The 15,825-nt window shown below is 55.0% G+C and overlaps 1 protein-coding gene across 2 annotated transcripts in view; it reads left to right on the forward strand.

The window, feature by feature from the left end:
- The window catches only part of SLC24A4 (solute carrier family 24 member 4), a 119,852-nt gene that overhangs the window by 91,326 nt on the left and 12,701 nt on the right, over positions 1-15,825 (forward strand). The window contains exons 8-12 of one of the 2 annotated variants that reach the window (XM_059687969.1): positions 145-170; positions 1,865-1,918; positions 3,685-3,770; positions 7,304-7,473; positions 8,244-8,448. In XM_059687969.1, the coding sequence (XP_059543952.1) occupies positions 145-170; positions 1,865-1,918; positions 3,685-3,770; positions 7,304-7,473; positions 8,244-8,448 (541 nt within the window). Of the gene's footprint in view, positions 1-144; positions 171-1,864; positions 1,919-3,684; positions 3,828-7,303; positions 7,474-8,243; positions 8,449-15,825 lie in introns of both variants that reach the window. The other variant, XM_059687960.1, reaches the window with a different exon arrangement.

Genomic DNA, 15,825 nt, shown 5'->3' on the forward strand with positions numbered 1-15,825 from the left:
CAGAATGGAGAGAGGGGCCCAGCTTCCTGTGGAAACGCAGAGGTGTGGCTGCTCTGGGTGCTGACAGGCCTGTGTTTGTTTTTTGCTTTTCTGTTGTTTTTTGAGTAAATATGTCCCCCTCCCTTTCTTTCTTTTGCCTTCCAGTTCATATATGATGAAGAAATTGTGTGGTAAGTTTTTAAAGTTTGTTTCTCCTCCTATTTTGTTAGCGTCCTTATTAGGTTCATTGAATCTTCTTCAAAATTATTTTTACAAGCAATAAAAGCTGCCCAGGTCAGAAGCATCTCAGGCTTATGAACTTGGTAAAAATAAAAAGGGGTATGATTCTAAGTCAGCGGTTAGCAACATTACAGTTATGAAGTAGCAACGAAAATAATTTTATGGTTGGGTCACAACATTGAAGAACTGTATTTAAAGGGCCAGAAGGTTGAGAACCACTGTCTAAGTAATCATGCCTTTATTTGTCCTTTCAAAGTGACCAACATGGTTTCCCTCACTATTCCCATCCTACCAGACACCAAGATACAGGATAAAGCTAAAATGATTCAAACAGTGCGGTATTTTGCACAGGGAGACGCATAGGCCAGTATGGAATATGGAACCGAGAACCCAGCAGTAGACCCGTTTCTGGGCTGGGGGATATGGTAGGTGACATGCGTGACAAGGCATTGAGTTGGGGAGGGGGTCTCAGCTGCTGCTGGGACCACCAGGAGTCCATGCAGAACAAGATACCATCAGCTCTGTCCCTCACCCCTTATGGAAGGATAAATTCCAGGTGAGCGAAAGTCCTCACTGTAAAAAGCAGCATTAAAATAACATAGAATAAAACATAGGGACTCACCTTCATGACCTTGAGGGCGGGAATGATTCCTTAACTAAGCTACATACAGCGCAAACTTTAAAGAAAAGGTTGTTGTTTGCGCTCTCTAGAGCGTGACTGTATCTTACATTCGTATAAGCCGTAAAAATGTCTTCTGCATGACAGTCAGAATCTGCATCCTGTGTGTGACTATTTGCGGGGTATCTTCAGGAGGCCTGTTGTGAGGGGGTGCGTGCTGTGGGCCCAGGGAAGCCTGGTGCTGGCCCCCCCTGGCCCCTAACCTGCCCTGTGACCCAGGAACCTCCCCGATCTCCTTTTCCTCACCTGTGGATGGAGTTGGGGGTGGGGGTCAGTTCACCTCCAAGTCCCTTTGGGGCTCTGCTGGTCCTTGGGCTCCTGTCAGACAAGGAATAGCTCCCAAAGCGATGCTAACCCATGCCGGGCACATATGTCAGATGGTCGGACACACTAAAGCTGTGTGGCTCCTCGAAGGCTTGTGGTCAGAGCTACAGAAACCCCACCGTGCCCGGAGTTGGGCACTGCACATGCGAGACAGCGGTATTTCCATGTCTCGGAACGACCCTGCCCTACTGTGCGCCCAGGAGGTCCTATGCCCCCTCTTAAGGCAGCTCTTGGGACCCCTTTCCGCCTGCACCCACAGCTTCTCTGCTCCGTGGCCAGAATCTTGGGTGATCATGGGGCCTCTTCGTGTCAAGTCTCGGTGACTCCTGGCTTCTCCCCTCCGAGGTCCTGGGATGTGGTGGCCCTGGCCCTCCTTGTTCTGGTAGCAGGGGGACTCCAGCTGAGCCCTGCAGCCCCCTGGAGTTGAGAGGACCCCACTCTCAGCCTTCTCTCTCTGTCACCCAGACAGCTTTAGTGTGCGGGACAGCCGGGCTGGGGCACACACCTGCATGCCTGGGTCCCGGGTGCTGGGCCAGGCGCTGGGCACGGGGAAGGACACTGGCTTCACCCTCTGCACGGTCTCGCCCAGCCTCCAGCGCGGGCCTTTCTCGCTCTAACCACGGCCTCCTTTCTCTCTTTGAGGTGGGAAGGCCTGGTGCTCATCATCTTGTACGGGTTTTACATTCTGATCATGAAGTAAGTGCCCTTTCTCTTCTCCTTCTGGGCTATCTGACGCCTTGTTTCACATCTAGCCTCTGGCCAGCCCCAGTTCTCTGGGGGACACCCCACTGGGGAGGCCGGAACGGGAGGGAGATGTGCAGACACTGCTTTGGGGTGCTGTCCACACCAGGCCAGGGGAGTCAGGGCTGGTGGGTAGAAGACAAAGCCACTCCCAAACAGGTAGCAAACGAGGACCTCCCCCCACCCCACTCCATGCCCAGGGTGACCACTATTTTCTTTTTGCTATCTATATAAATCTGGTAAGTCAATTCCACTCTTTTCAAAAGAGCTAGGCAGCCTCGCTTCTGCTCAAAGCTTCGTAAAATGGCGCTTCTCAGGGCCGCTGCCTCATGCGACTGCAGGGGGCGCCACTCACAGTGTGGAGGATGCAGACACAGGGTCCGGGATTGCGGCCCCATGCGAGCTGCCCAGGTCAGGAGCATCTCAGAGCTCCCTACCAGGAATATTATCCGGCCGTTAAAAAGGAGGGGTTCTGCCAGATGCCCCACCGAGGGCGGACCTTGCAAACAGGCGGAGTGAGAGGAGCCCGTCACAAAGGGACAGATAGTGTCTGAGGCCGCTTGCATGAGGTACTTAGGAGAGTCACACTCATAGAGTCAGAAAGCGAGTTAGCCATTCCTAGGTGCTCGGAGGAGGGGTGATTAGTCACGAATGGGTCAGTGGGCGAGGAGTTCTGTTTGGGGTGCTGAAAAAGTTATAGAAATAGTGGTGACGATTTCCCATTCTAACTGTAACTAATGCCACTGAATTGAGTGCCTCAAAATGGAAAATAATTAAAGTAGCACATTTTATGTTGTATATGTTTTTCCCCATTTAAAAAAAAAAAAAGAAGAAAAAGAAAAAACTGCCCATGAGGTGAGCCATATTCAGGTTTTGTTTTTGTTTTTGTTTTTATTTTAAATATATTTTACTGATTTTTTGCAGAGAGGAAGAGAGAGAGATAGTTAGAAACATCGATGAGAGAGAAACATAGATCAGCCGCCTCCTGCACATCCCCCACTGGGGAAGTGCCCACAACCCAGGTACATGCCCTTGACCGGAATCGAACCCGGGACCCTTCAGTCCGCAGGCCGACGCTCTATCCACTGAGCCAAACCGGTTTCGGCCATATTCAGGTTTTATCTTCTTGTTTATATCTCTGCAGTTGGTTAAAAAAAACAGCACTGAGTTTTATGAGGCTGTGAATCAAAATGGTTTATAAAAATGGGTGATGAGCAGTCAGACTGCAGGAGAATTGCCCCTCAAAGATGCCCTCTCTGAGTGCCTTTCAGCGAGGGGGGCCGCCTGGGTGTAGGCCGGGGTGCTGCTGTCAGTGACACGGGGGAGACCCAAAGACTCAGCCGTGGGAGAGAGGACAGGCCTATCACGCCTCCTTCGAGCCGGTCCCCGAGGCTGAGCCGAGCTCTGTGCTCCGGGCAGGCCTGTGCCCCGCAGGGAGTAGGCATCCGGCATTTCCTTGGGCTGAAGGTTTTTCACGCCCCCAGGAAGCCCCCACACACACATGTCAGTGGGAGCAGGGCCGTCAGACTGCCCATTGTTCTCCAGTTCCTGTTAGGAATGCTGTCAATGCGGGTGCAAAGCTTTGGCTCCCCAGGTCCCTCGTGGGGCAGTCCAGGGCCACCTGACTGTGTGCGCAGGGGTGTGAGGGGCGGGGGGTGCCCAGCCCTCTCCCCTGCCAGGTCTCTCCCGCAGCTCTGACCTCCTCCTGCCTCACCTTCCAGGTACAACGTGAAGATACAGGCCTTCTTCACAATCAAACAAAAGGCCATTGCCAATGGCAACACGGTCAGCAGCGAGCTGGAGGACGGTAATGATTACTGTGGTAGTAGCTCTGATGACCCTTCCATGCCATTGCTGGGGCCAGGTAAGGCTGAGCAGACAGGAGTGGCCATGTCGTGAAACCACTGTCCCTTCCCTTCCTACACACATACCCTCCCTCTAAATCCTCACTCTCTCACCTGTGGTCACAGGACCCTAAGGGAGGGGGGTCCGTGATGGAGATGTTGCTGATTGGCATTTGCTTAACGGAAGAACATGTCCACAGTCACACCCGTGGGATTTCCCCGGGGCCACTGTAGGAAGACCCAAGGCCTGCCTGGCTTGTCCGAGATGCAGGGACTCACACCTCTAGCCCATGTCGAAGGCCAGGGACAGGAAGCCGAGGACTTGGGGTGACAGAGCAGGCCTGGTTCTAGAGGACTGTTCTGGAGAGACCTCTGGCCGGTTGCCCAGAGGAACAGCTAGGCCAGGGCAGGCAGGCACAGCGCTGAGCAGCAATTCCCAGACCGTCCCCGAGAGCCTTCCCCGGGGCCCTTCCCAGGGGCTGCAGCCCGGCCTCCAGCTTCTCTTTGGCCCCCTGGTCTGGATGTTCTGGGCTCTGGGGCTGGCCCTTGTCCTCTCTTGTCGGTTCTCTAACTGTCTACTGACCACTTGCTGCTTTAAAAACTTTATCTTAATCCAGCCAGTTACCAGGTGGGGCAGCTGCCAGGAAGGGGCGGGAATTCACTCCCTTCCTCACCCAAGGCCAGTGGTAAGCCTGAGCGGGTTCTTATGGAAAAGCAGGAACTTAGGCCGTACCCTCGAGTTCCAGCCACGGAGCTGGTGAAGCTCAGAGGCGGGCCTGGCCACCTGAGGGCTCTCTTCCCTTCTGCCCGTGGCCCTGAGCAGGTCAGCCCTCTCTCAGGCGACTCTAATTCAGTGGTGGGACCAGGTGGTCTGGAGGAGCCTGTCTGCCTGCGTCTGGGACGTGGGGCCAAAATCTATACCCCTCGGCCCCTCCGAAGTCTTCCCCCTGGGGTGAGTTAGGTTCCTGCTGGGCACCTCCTGTGGGCACCTCGGGCAAGGCCGCTCTGTCCACCACCACTCCTGAGGGCTGACTCTCTCCAGCGGAAGGAGGAAGCCTCCTGGGCTGGGGGTGCAGGTGTGGCCAAGGCCACAGCCTGGCTGCCAGAGGCCCACCTGTGAGTCACAGAGAAAGGCGGCCTGCAGAGCCGGGCTGTGCCCAGGCCTGGTTCTCCGTGCCCTGCCCCAGGGGAGAGCCATTTGCAGGGCAACCCCTCAGCAGGGGAGGAACCCTGAGGCTGCTGTTTTTGGATTTAGCTCCATAGACAGTGGCGGCCAGGTCCCCACACAGCCCCCCAGGACAGGCCGATTCCTGTCCGGGACATAGTGTTCCCGGGGCCTCTGACCCTTCACGGCAGAGAGAGAGATTCCAAGTGGTGAGTCAGCGCAGGCCGGCGGGAAACGCCCGCTTCCTCAGTGCCCGCCTGAGAGCTACCCACTGCCCGTGTGGCCCATCCCCAGGGCCCTGGGTTTTCTCAAACGTGTACAAATTTTTCACGTCGCATTTCATTGCTGCTCAAGAAAGCAGAGCCCAGGCCAGCAAGCGAAGGGCCCCGGGACTGAGGTGGGGAGGCCCCGTGTCCTGCCCCTGCTGGGGTCCAGCCTGTCTCGCTGGTCTCGGGGGGTCCTGCACGCAGCCTGCCAGCCAGTGCCACCTTGACCGCTGGCTGGGCTCCCTGTGGGCCTGCCCGGGCTGCCCCGGCCCTGGACTCCGCTTGGGCTTAGAGCAGGGAAGGAGGGGGTGCTATCCAGCCTTGGCTGAACTGCCGGAACCACTCTGCAGCCACCCTGGGCTTGGAAACACTTGGTGGGCAGCACCAGGTCAAGGTACCCAGGGCGTCAGGTGTCGCACTCTATAGGCTCCCTCACTGGGAGCCCAGCTGTCCCCCAAGGCGGTGCCCAGGACAGGGCTGGTTCTGCGGTTCTCCCGGCTTCCGCAGGGTCTGGAGCAGGGGGGATGGGGCTTCCCTGCCGCACAGAGGGGCGGTGGGCACACGGGCTCCTACTCCTCAGAGTGGGATGGGGTCATGGGATTCAGCCAGGAGAGGGCCGTCCCGAAGGCCAGAGGCCCCGAGCATTGAGACCCCCGTGGCAGCAGCCCCTCTACTAACCCTCCCTTCAGTAACCCCCGCACCTGAGCCACCATCGAGAACGCTGCCCCAGACCCTCGGCATCCTCCGCGCGCTCCTCGCCTCTGGCAATCCCTGTCGGCCTTTGTCTCCTTACCTCTTCTCTTCTAAATTGTAAGTAATCCGCTCGCACCCAAGCGATAACACGTGCGGTAAGAAAACACTCACCGGCCCAGCGCACGCCCCGCCGGAGGTCAGTGTCCGCTTCCGACACATGCATGGCCCTCCGGCTCTGTTTCTAACCCACACGCCTCCTGTCTGCTGAGCCTTGCTGCTGTCGGGTGAGGGTGCGTGTCTCGTGTGCATTCGTTCCTGTTTGTGCCATCAGCTCTCTCCTGTGGGCTCACCCTGACCACTCCTGCTTACCCCATCACCGGGAAGGACACTCCTGGGGACCCTGTCAGCGGGGAGCTGGTGACCATGCAGAGGGGCAGGCATATCTGCTTTCACGGCCCCTGGGAGGGAAGCCGCCTGTTCTGTGGTCCTGTCACCAGGGTCCTCGGGGCTCTGGAGTTAGATGTCAAATCCCCCAGGACTCCGGCCCTGAGCGTGTTCAGGGAGGCGGCGGGGAGAGGTGTGAGGCCTGGGGAGATTGGTTCTTCAGCCTCATGAGGAGAGAAGCATAGGGTCAGAGACACCGGCCCCCCGGCTGGAGGGTGACAGGTTCACTAGAGACGCTGGGCTCGGCCAGCAGCCCTCCGTGTGCCCTCAGCAGGCAGGCCGCCCTCCCGGGTCTCAGTGGCCTCGTCCAGGGCCCGCGCTTTGCCCTGGCTGCCTGCCTCAAGGGGAATAAAGTTAGAAGCATCCTTCTGTGCTGGGTGGAGGTGGTGCCTCAAAGACAGAGCAGGTGGCCTCGTGAGAAGTTCAGAGCCAGTGCTCTCCGGTGCTTTCCAGACTTTTCCATCCCAGGGGTTTCTTGGAGCCTCTGTAATCAGGAGAGAGCAAGGTCCCATCACAGTCATGGCAGGGGGGGGCGGAGGCGGGGGCTGCCCAGGGAGGCTCAGAGGAGGGACGGGAAGACCCTTGCATTAGCCACATTGGGTCCCAGAAGAGAGGGGGCACATGATCCGATCGGGAGCGATTTTAAGGCAGGAGAGAGGGGGCGTCGATGGCAGGGGCACTGGAGGTGGAGGGCCTGCCCGGGAGAGGCCTGTAATGGGGGGACCACGGGCTGTGTCTCATGCTTCAAGTTGGCAGGTGGGTCAGCGCCACTGGCCACCTGACTAGTGGGAGGAGCTGAAGCTGCTGGGACTCTGCCCGAGAAAGAAGTCTGCACCGGGAGGGGCGGGGCAGGCAGGCAGCTGCCCCAGCACTTAGGGGGTGTCCCCGGGGGACCTCGGCATTAATCATGGCCTTGTGCTCAATGCAGTGAAGGAGGAGCCACGGTACAGCAAAAACCCGGTGGTGATGGTGGACGAGGTCATGAGCTCCAGCCCTCCCAAGTTCAGCTTCCCGGAGGCGGGCTTGCGTGTCATGATCACCAATAAGTTTGGGCCCAGGACCCGACTGCGGATGGCCAGCAGGATCATAATCAACGAGGTGAGCCTGCCTAAGAGCACCGTGAGGGCGGGGGGCCTTAGAGGAGGCCCCGGCTTGTGATGGCACTCCCTAGTGTCAGGCCCCAGCGCGTCCTCGGCCAGGCGGGCGTGTAGCGCCGTACCTGTGTGAGGAAGGAAGCCCCCGATGGCACCGCAGGAGCAAACGCCCTGATCAGGAGTGAGGGTAAGGCAGGCAGCAATCAGACACCACGTCGCGATGTGTTACTAAGTGTTTGTCAAGCACTAGAGTGAAACTAACAGGAGAAAGGCCCGTCTGAAGTCGGGCTTGTTGCTTGAAGATGTTCTCGAGGGAAGAGAGAGAGAGAGAGAGAGAGAGAGAGAGAGAGAGAGAGATCTGAATACACAGCTGTTCTGTATGCATAGAACAGCTCTAGAGAGAAACTGAGGCACGGGTGGGCAGCAGCTAACTTGGGGACTTCTTTTTTCCTGTCTTCAGGTGGCTTAGGAGCGTCCATCGGAGGAGCCGGCACAGTCACTGTGCTCAGTGCCATGGGCTGGGTTGTCAGGTTGGCACTAAGGAGAGGAGGCCAGGCCTCTGGCCATACCCGAAAGGCTTGCTAGTATTGGTCCAAAAGGAAGTGAGCGAACTTCAGTGGATTCCAAGGTCCTTGGGTCATTCACAGGCAAACCCGTCCAGGGCTGTGTTCTAGAAACCTCCGCGGGCTGTGTGCATGTTGAGGAGCCGTCTAACACGGTCACGTCTTGTTTGTCTTGCCCCCGGCCCCCCCCCCCCCCCCCCCGTCCGCACAGAGGCAGAGACTGATCAACTCAGCGAACGGTGTGAGCAGAAAGCCACTTCAAAACGGGAGGCAAGAAAACATCAAAAACGGGAACATTCCCATGGAAAACCCAGAGGACCCCCCGGGGGAGCAGCAGCCCCAGCCCCCACCCCCGCCGCCACCCCCGGAGGCAGAGCCGGTGGAGGCTGCCTTCCTGTCCCCGTTCTCCGTGCCCGGTGAGTTCCCAGGGTGCGAGGCCCTCGGCCGTGCTGTCCGGGGTTCTGCCAGGACACTCCTGCCCCCAGCTCTGCCACGGGCTTCCTGTTGAACACGGAGGCTCTGTGTGGGACCCAGGGCTTCCTGGGGTTTCTGGATTGGAGCCTCCAGGGCCTGCTGGTCACACCTACCCAGGGCTCTTCCTGAAACTCAGGGCCTGGGGTGAGGTCTGGGACTCAGCATTTCCAAGCCCTCTCTGTGTGTCCGGGGACTGGCCAGGTCAGGAACGCTGCTCCCGGCCGGCACCTCCCAGCCTCCTCACCCCTGAAGGCCACATCCAGAGTGTGACAGGTGTCTCCTCACTCAGGTTGCAGAGGGCCCAGCTCAGGGGTTTGGGCCCCTAAGACCTCCCTCTGCTGACCAGCGGCTGAGGGGATGGATGTGAATCTCGGCCCTCACCTCACACCCCCAGCACGTCAGCACACCTGCTGGGACCTGTGTGAGCACAGGGCATGCACAGCCAGCTGGTCTGGTGGGCGGATGGTCACACTGTAGTCGGTGGGAGCTTGGTCCCTGGGTCTGGACACTGAGAGAAAGGGGGGTGATCTTCTCTACACCCCAGGAACGTATGTGAGGTTATCCATTTGGACCCACGAGCAGGATCCTGGGGCGGGGATGGGGGCTGCCCCACCTCTTGTATTTTAACTTTCGCATTCATAAGAGGACCACCGCTCTGGGCACCCCACACAACCTGAGCCATCACATGGCCAGCACCGTCCTCTCCCAAGTCCACATGCACAGGGACTCTGGGCCGCGGTCACAGAAGGGCTTTCGATTCCTCGGAGCTGGAGCCCAGGTGCCAGGGAGGGCCAGGCGGGGCTACAGCCACCATCCAGGACTGAGCCGTGCTGGTCCGGTGGGACTGAGGTCCTACCATTCTTAGGCTCTGCCCTCCAGCCCCAGGAGGTGGGTGGCAGGTCCCCATTTTACAGACAGATGGGGCCTCAGCCACCACCTCCATGGGCCACTTCATCTGAACCCTGTTCCTGAGACTGCTGCCATCCAGGGCTCTGCAGGGACCCAGCGAAGGGACATGCCCATGGCAGCTCTGATTCTGTAAAGTGAGGTGGCCACCTGTGAGGCCCACTCGTCTCCGTTTCCTTGAAACCTCGAGTTTGGTGGGTTGGTTGGGTTGGACCCAGGGCCAGCCTTCCCCTCCCCTTGGCCCAGGATTTGGTGCTCCTCCCCAAAGCGGTTATGGGAAATCAGATCTGGTTCCCTAAGGGGACCCTGGGCGGGTTACCTCCTGGAGTGGGTGCTTAGAACGCTGCTATCTTACAAGGGCTGGTACAGGAGCTCCCAGGGCCTCTGCCTCCCTGAGGCCTTCCGGGGGCCAGGGCTCCTGTTGCCATTGGTCCGCCTTCCCCTCAGGCCAGAGGTTCCAGGGCATTCCTGGGCCCGGCTCATGACTGGGCTGCGAGTTCCTGCCCAGTGTGTGTCCCTGCGGAAAGCTCCCTTTGTGCCCCTGCGGATGTGTTTCCAGGGGTTGCCCTTGGAAACCAGGAGTCACTTCCTCTTCCTCTTCCCCTCCTGGCCGTGAGAAGCAGGGGTGGGGATAGGACAGACAGCGGTGTGGCTGCTGCTTTGGGTGCACTTCCATTTAGTCCTCGCAGCTGCCTCGTGAGGGAGGCATTATCATTATCCCCATTTTACAGAGGGAAACTGAGGCTCGGTGGGGCTGTGAGAGTTCCCGAGTCACACTGCCATTCTGTGGGCAGCCTCTCTCCCACCTGAGCCTCCCGAGCTGTGAATGCTGGCACGGACTGGCCCACGGCGGTCACAGAGGGGGCATTCGAATGGCCTTAGTGGTCACATAGGGGGCGGGCAATGGCCTTAGATATATATGTACCCCGGACCTACAATATATTCAGCCCACTTCAGGGAGAACCTGGGGTGAATGTGTGTTTTTCAAAAGTTCAGGCCCTTGGAGGTTCTTGAAGAGCAACAGGAGGTAAAACTCACTGAGGGCTTACTGTGGACCAGGCCGGCCTCCCAGGTGTCCGTCCACTCACCGCGTCCTCATGACGACCACAGTGATGGCGAACCTATGACACGCGTGTCAGAGGTGACACACGATCTCATTTTTCGTTGGTTTTTCTTTGTTAAATGGCACTTAAATATATAAGATAAATATCAAAAATATAAGTATTTGTTTTACTATGGTTGCAAATATCAAAAAATTCCTATATGTGACAATGCATCAGAGTTAAGTTAGGGTTTTTCAAAATGCTGACACGCCAAGCTCAAAAGGTTCGCCATCACTGAGCTAGCAGGGGCGGAGCTGGGATTTGCACACTGACATTCTGACCCCCAGCGTGCCAACGGGACAACACGTCACCAACCAGTGGATGCTCTCGGCTCCTTTCCTTCAGAGCCGAAGTGCTTGCCTCCGTCCTGGCTTGTACACCTTGTGTCTGCGGTGAGTGAGCCATGTTGAACTGCATTGAATTATGGGCCCTTGGGACCGCACGTGTGCTTGTCAGGCCTTGGATGGCAGCTCTAAGTCTTGTCTTCCTTTGTGATAATAAAACTCAGCACAGGAAATCAGAAATTTCCGGAGTTTTAGGGCTTCTTCCTCTCGCCCCACCGCCGTGTTCCTCAGTTCCCCAAAGCACCTGGCTGGGAGGAGGGAGGTCCGTTTCGTGTCTCTAAACCCCGGGAGGGGGTACTGCACAAACGGAACTCTAGAAAACTCCACGCACTGGGTCCTGCCTCTCAGCCCCTCAGCACATCGGGGGAAACGGGAGAAACTGCAGGTGCTGTGGGCTCATTTCCACGTGAAACGCCACACGCAGTTCCTGTCTGTTCCAGGCCCCCGGAGACACCCAGCACTTTATAGTGGAAATGACCTTGTTTTTGCCTCGGTCTCGGGAGCCATCGGAGTAATTGCACATTTGGTAGATTGGCTCCTAAGTCAAGGTCAGGGTCTCAAAGGCGCGACCTTGTGAATCGGTCACTGAGCCTCGCTGAAGTGCCAGCTTACAGCCCAATTAGAACAGCCACTGGCTGAGCGTTTTTATTGGTGAATAGCAGCTTCATTGAGATATAATTCACCTCCCATAAAGTCATATCTTTAAAGTATACAATTGAGGGGTTTTCACAAAGTTGTGTATTCACGAAGTTGTGCAACCATCACCACAGTCAATTTCAGAACCACAATCATTCCACCCCCAAAAGAAAGCCCCTACCCATTAGCAATTATTCCCAATCCCATCTCCTGGCAACCACTAAGCTACTTTAGATTTGTCAATTCTGGACATTTCATATAAATGGAATCATTCAACATAGGCCTTTCATGACTGGCTGCTACCTAGCATGATGTTTGCAAGGTTTATCCGTGTTGTAGCATGTATCAGTGCTTCGTTCCTTTGTATGGCTGAATAATATATCTATTCATCAGCTCATGGAAATTTGAGTTCTTTCCACTTTCTGGCTATGAGTGGTTTCTAAAAACAGCGTATAGAGCAGCGGTTCTCAACCTGTGGGTCGCGACCCCTTTGGCAGTCAAATGACCCTTTCACAGGGGTCGCCTAAGACCATCCTGCATATCAGATATTTACATGACGATTCATAACAGTAGCAACATTAAAGTTATGAAGTAGCAACAAAAATAATTTTATGGTTGGGTCACAACATGAGGAACTGTATTTAAAGGGCCAGAAGGTTGAGAACCACTGTAATAGAGCATAGTGGAGAAAGAGGCTCAATATATATATATATATATATTTACATATAAATGAAAACAATTTTCCTTTGAGTTCCTTGTGGTTAGCAACAGTCTCTGAAGACTAGGATTAAAGGGGGTCTTGGACATTTTTAGACCATTTATTTTCCAAAGTGGGAAACTGAGGCCCAAAGTGGGGCGGGGGCTTGCCCAAAGGGCAGGCTCAACTAGACAGAACCAGGTACCTAGGGCCACCTGCCCTGGAATCCACTCCATGGCGCCCCCGCAGCCAGGCCAGAGCAGTGCAGGCTGGGAGGTGGGAGGTGAAGGGCCCCGGACTCCCATGCAGTGGACATGAGCTGGGTCCTGAGGCCTCCTGACCTGCCAACAACAGGAGCCCACACAAGCTGCCTCGAGCTAAAGAGGAACCTTTTTAAAAATACGGTTATAGGGGCGCGTGACGTCCCAAGAGCAGGGAAGCAGTTGGACTCGCTCGGGGCTGACTCGAGGCCTCAGTGGTGTCGAGCCTCTTCCTGGCTCTTCATCTCTCCATCCGTGCCTGTCTCATCTGTTCCTTGGCTGCAGACTGACTGCAAATTCATGTTTGGTCCAGATGGCAGACTGGGGCCTCCACTGGCCCCAGACCGATGCATGACGCTTCCCGCCTCCTAACATCTCCCTGGTATTACATCTGAGGTCCAGAGTCCCGAGAGAGAAAATGCCATCAACCCAGACGTCAGGTGTCCACCCTGGGCATGCAGCTGTGCTGGCCAGCATGGCTCTGGTGGCCCCTGGGAGAGTGGTTCTGAGGGAAGAGGGGCTGAGCACACACACGCCTCTAGCATTATGAGAAGATGAAGGATGTAGCCCATCTCCGATGCAGGAAAGTGGAAATACAGAGGCATAGGTGCCTTACACAGTCGTGGGAAGGGCACTGTAATTTCGGCACCGGCGTGGCACTGCCACCATGCCAGAACTGGGGGGCAGGGAGCCACAATGCATCAGAACTGTTGAGTTCAAAAGCTCAGCACCAGAGCTGTGAGCCAGGACCAGGAGGCCCCTGCCACAGCTGTGTCTTGACTCCCATAGCAACACGAACTGGACACTGGGATGCTGGTCAGGCCTCCGGGATTGTCTAGTGCTTGGGCACGGATGCCCTGACTTAAGAGGAATGCATCTGAAGCGGCCGAAAGGTAGTCTGCTCCTACCTCAATTCTCCTCTTCAAATCGGGGAATCTGCTATGAATCCTGAACTTCAGCTGCAAGGGATTCTGGGAGATGCCTCTGCAGACACTAGTGAAGGAGTTGGAATGAGGCTGCTGAAGGCCAGCTCAGCATGTCCACTTCCATGTTGTCGTGCAGCCTGGAGAAAAGCAATACCATTCTGCTCTCAGTTAGGTCTTAACAGATGACTTACCTTAGAGCAAACCTGGTCAGGGACCCATGTGGCTTCCGTCCCATAGTGAGGCAGAGGAGGGTCAGCCCCAGTTTGTAGCTTGGCAGACACATCCTCCATCAAGCGTTGCACTCCGCACCTTATGTTCAGTACTTAGGGTCTGACACAGCCCTGCTGAATGGTTGGCGTGGTCCCCACTTCAGGAATGAGGAAGCGGGGGCTCAGGAAGCCACAGACAGGTGAGCAGGTGCCACGGGCAGGGCTGGTACCCAGGCCTACCTGACACCAAAGTGCTGTCCTCTGCCTGCTCGCAATGCTGACGTTGGCAAGAGGGCCCTCTGCGGAGTTGGACGCCCGCTCTGGGACTCAGGGGGCGGCAGGAAGGAAGGGGGAGGGAGGAGGCCAGCTGCTGGGTCTGTGTGGTTTGCAAACCCAGGGACCCAGCAGCTCCACCCTGCCATCGCCAGTTTGCTGAGTGTTTAAGGCAGAGAGCCTGCCAGTGGGATGGAGGAACAGCAAGTGTTCTTGCCTCTTGGTGCAGCCACGTGGGAAACAGTCTGGCAGTTCTTCAAAGAGTTAAACATAGTCACTGCATGACACAGCAGTTCCCCCCCCGCCCCTAGTTATCTATCCAAGAGAAATGAAATGCACACACAAAAACTTATACATGAGTGTTCATAGCAGCCAAAAAGTAGAAACAACCCAGATATTCAGCAAGTGATAAATGGATAAACGAAACAGGGTATATCCATAAAGTGGATGATTCTTCATCCATAAAAGGGAAGGCAGGACTGATATATGCTGCAGCATGGGTGCACTTTGCAGACATATGGTATTTGAAAGAAGCCAGACACAATGGAATGTCCAAAATAGGCAAGTCTATCGACACAGGTAGATTAGTGGTTGCCGGAGCCTGAGTGAGGAGAGGGCATGGGGAAGGAAGCTTAATGGGCATGGGGGTTTTCCTGGAGGGTGATGAAAGTCTTCAGAATTACATAGTGGTGATAATTACACAGCTTTCTAATTTGCTAAAAACCATGTCTGTTTAAGCAGGTAAATTTGATGATATGTTAATTATATTGTTTTTATTTTTATTTTTTAAATATATTTTATTGGGTCAGCTTTAGCTCAAGCGGTTACTTCGGTTTCTGCCCGTTGCGGACACATAACCCTACCTTAAATATATTTTACTGATTTTTTTACAGAGAGGAAGGGAGAGGGATAGTTAGAAACATCGATGAGAGAGAAACATCGATCAGCTGCCTCCTGCACACCCCCCACTGGGGAGGTGCCCACAACCAAGGTACATGCCCTTGACCGGAATCGAACCTGGGACCCTTCAGTCTGCAGGCCGACACTCTATCCACTGAGCCAAACCGGTTAGGACTATATTGTTTTTAAATGGAGTTCATCTAGGCTGGTGATTCTCAAAAAGTGGTTCTAAGACAATAGCATTACCAGGACCTGGGATCCTATTAGAAATTGCAAATTCTTGCCTCCCCACCGCCCAATTTCACCTGCCAAATCATTAGATCTGGGGCTCTAACAAGCTCTCCAGGGGTGTTCCGATTTATATTCAGGTTTGAGAACCACTGGTCTGGAGCTATGCTCTCTAGATCACTCCTATGTCCAGGGTCCGTGAGTATCTACTTGACAACGTCCAGTGACACATACATCCCCACACGCCTTAAGTTAACCACGCCCTTCATTGGACTGTCTAGTTAGTTGACTGTCCAAGTTAATTTGTTTGAAGTTTTTCACAAGCAGCTGCATCTGTTCATAATTTATCCTTCACAATGATTAGTCATCTGTTTTGCTACAGTTCATTTTAAAGATTTTTTTACATAATTAAATTGTCATTTTCCACTTCAAAAGAGAAATCTGAAAGCTTAGTGAAAGAACAATAGCAGCCCTTTATCCTCTTGCTTATGTTTGCATGTTTCTCAGAGCCCATGATAGGAGCATTTCTCAGATGTCTCTGACATTCTACTTGAAGGAATGGATGGGGGGCCGGAGGGGCTCCTGGTGGTGTTGGGGCGATGTCCCTTGGTGTAAACCTTGTTCCATCCCTGCAGTAGCCCCAGACCCTGTAATCATTGAAACCATGAATTAGTTCAGACTCTCTTAATGCTCGAGAAACCGATTCAGGCAGGTGTAAGCCAGAGAGCTCCCAACTTTGTTCTTCTTTCAAGATGGGTTTGGCTATTCCAGTTCCCTTGCATTTTCATAATAATACTAGAATCAGCTTATCAATTTCTGCAAAAAAAAAAATCAGCT

Source organism: Myotis daubentonii, chromosome 1 (assembly GCF_963259705.1).
Source record: "Myotis daubentonii chromosome 1, mMyoDau2.1, whole genome shotgun sequence".
Taxonomy (NCBI): domain Eukaryota; kingdom Metazoa; phylum Chordata; class Mammalia; order Chiroptera; family Vespertilionidae; genus Myotis; species Myotis daubentonii.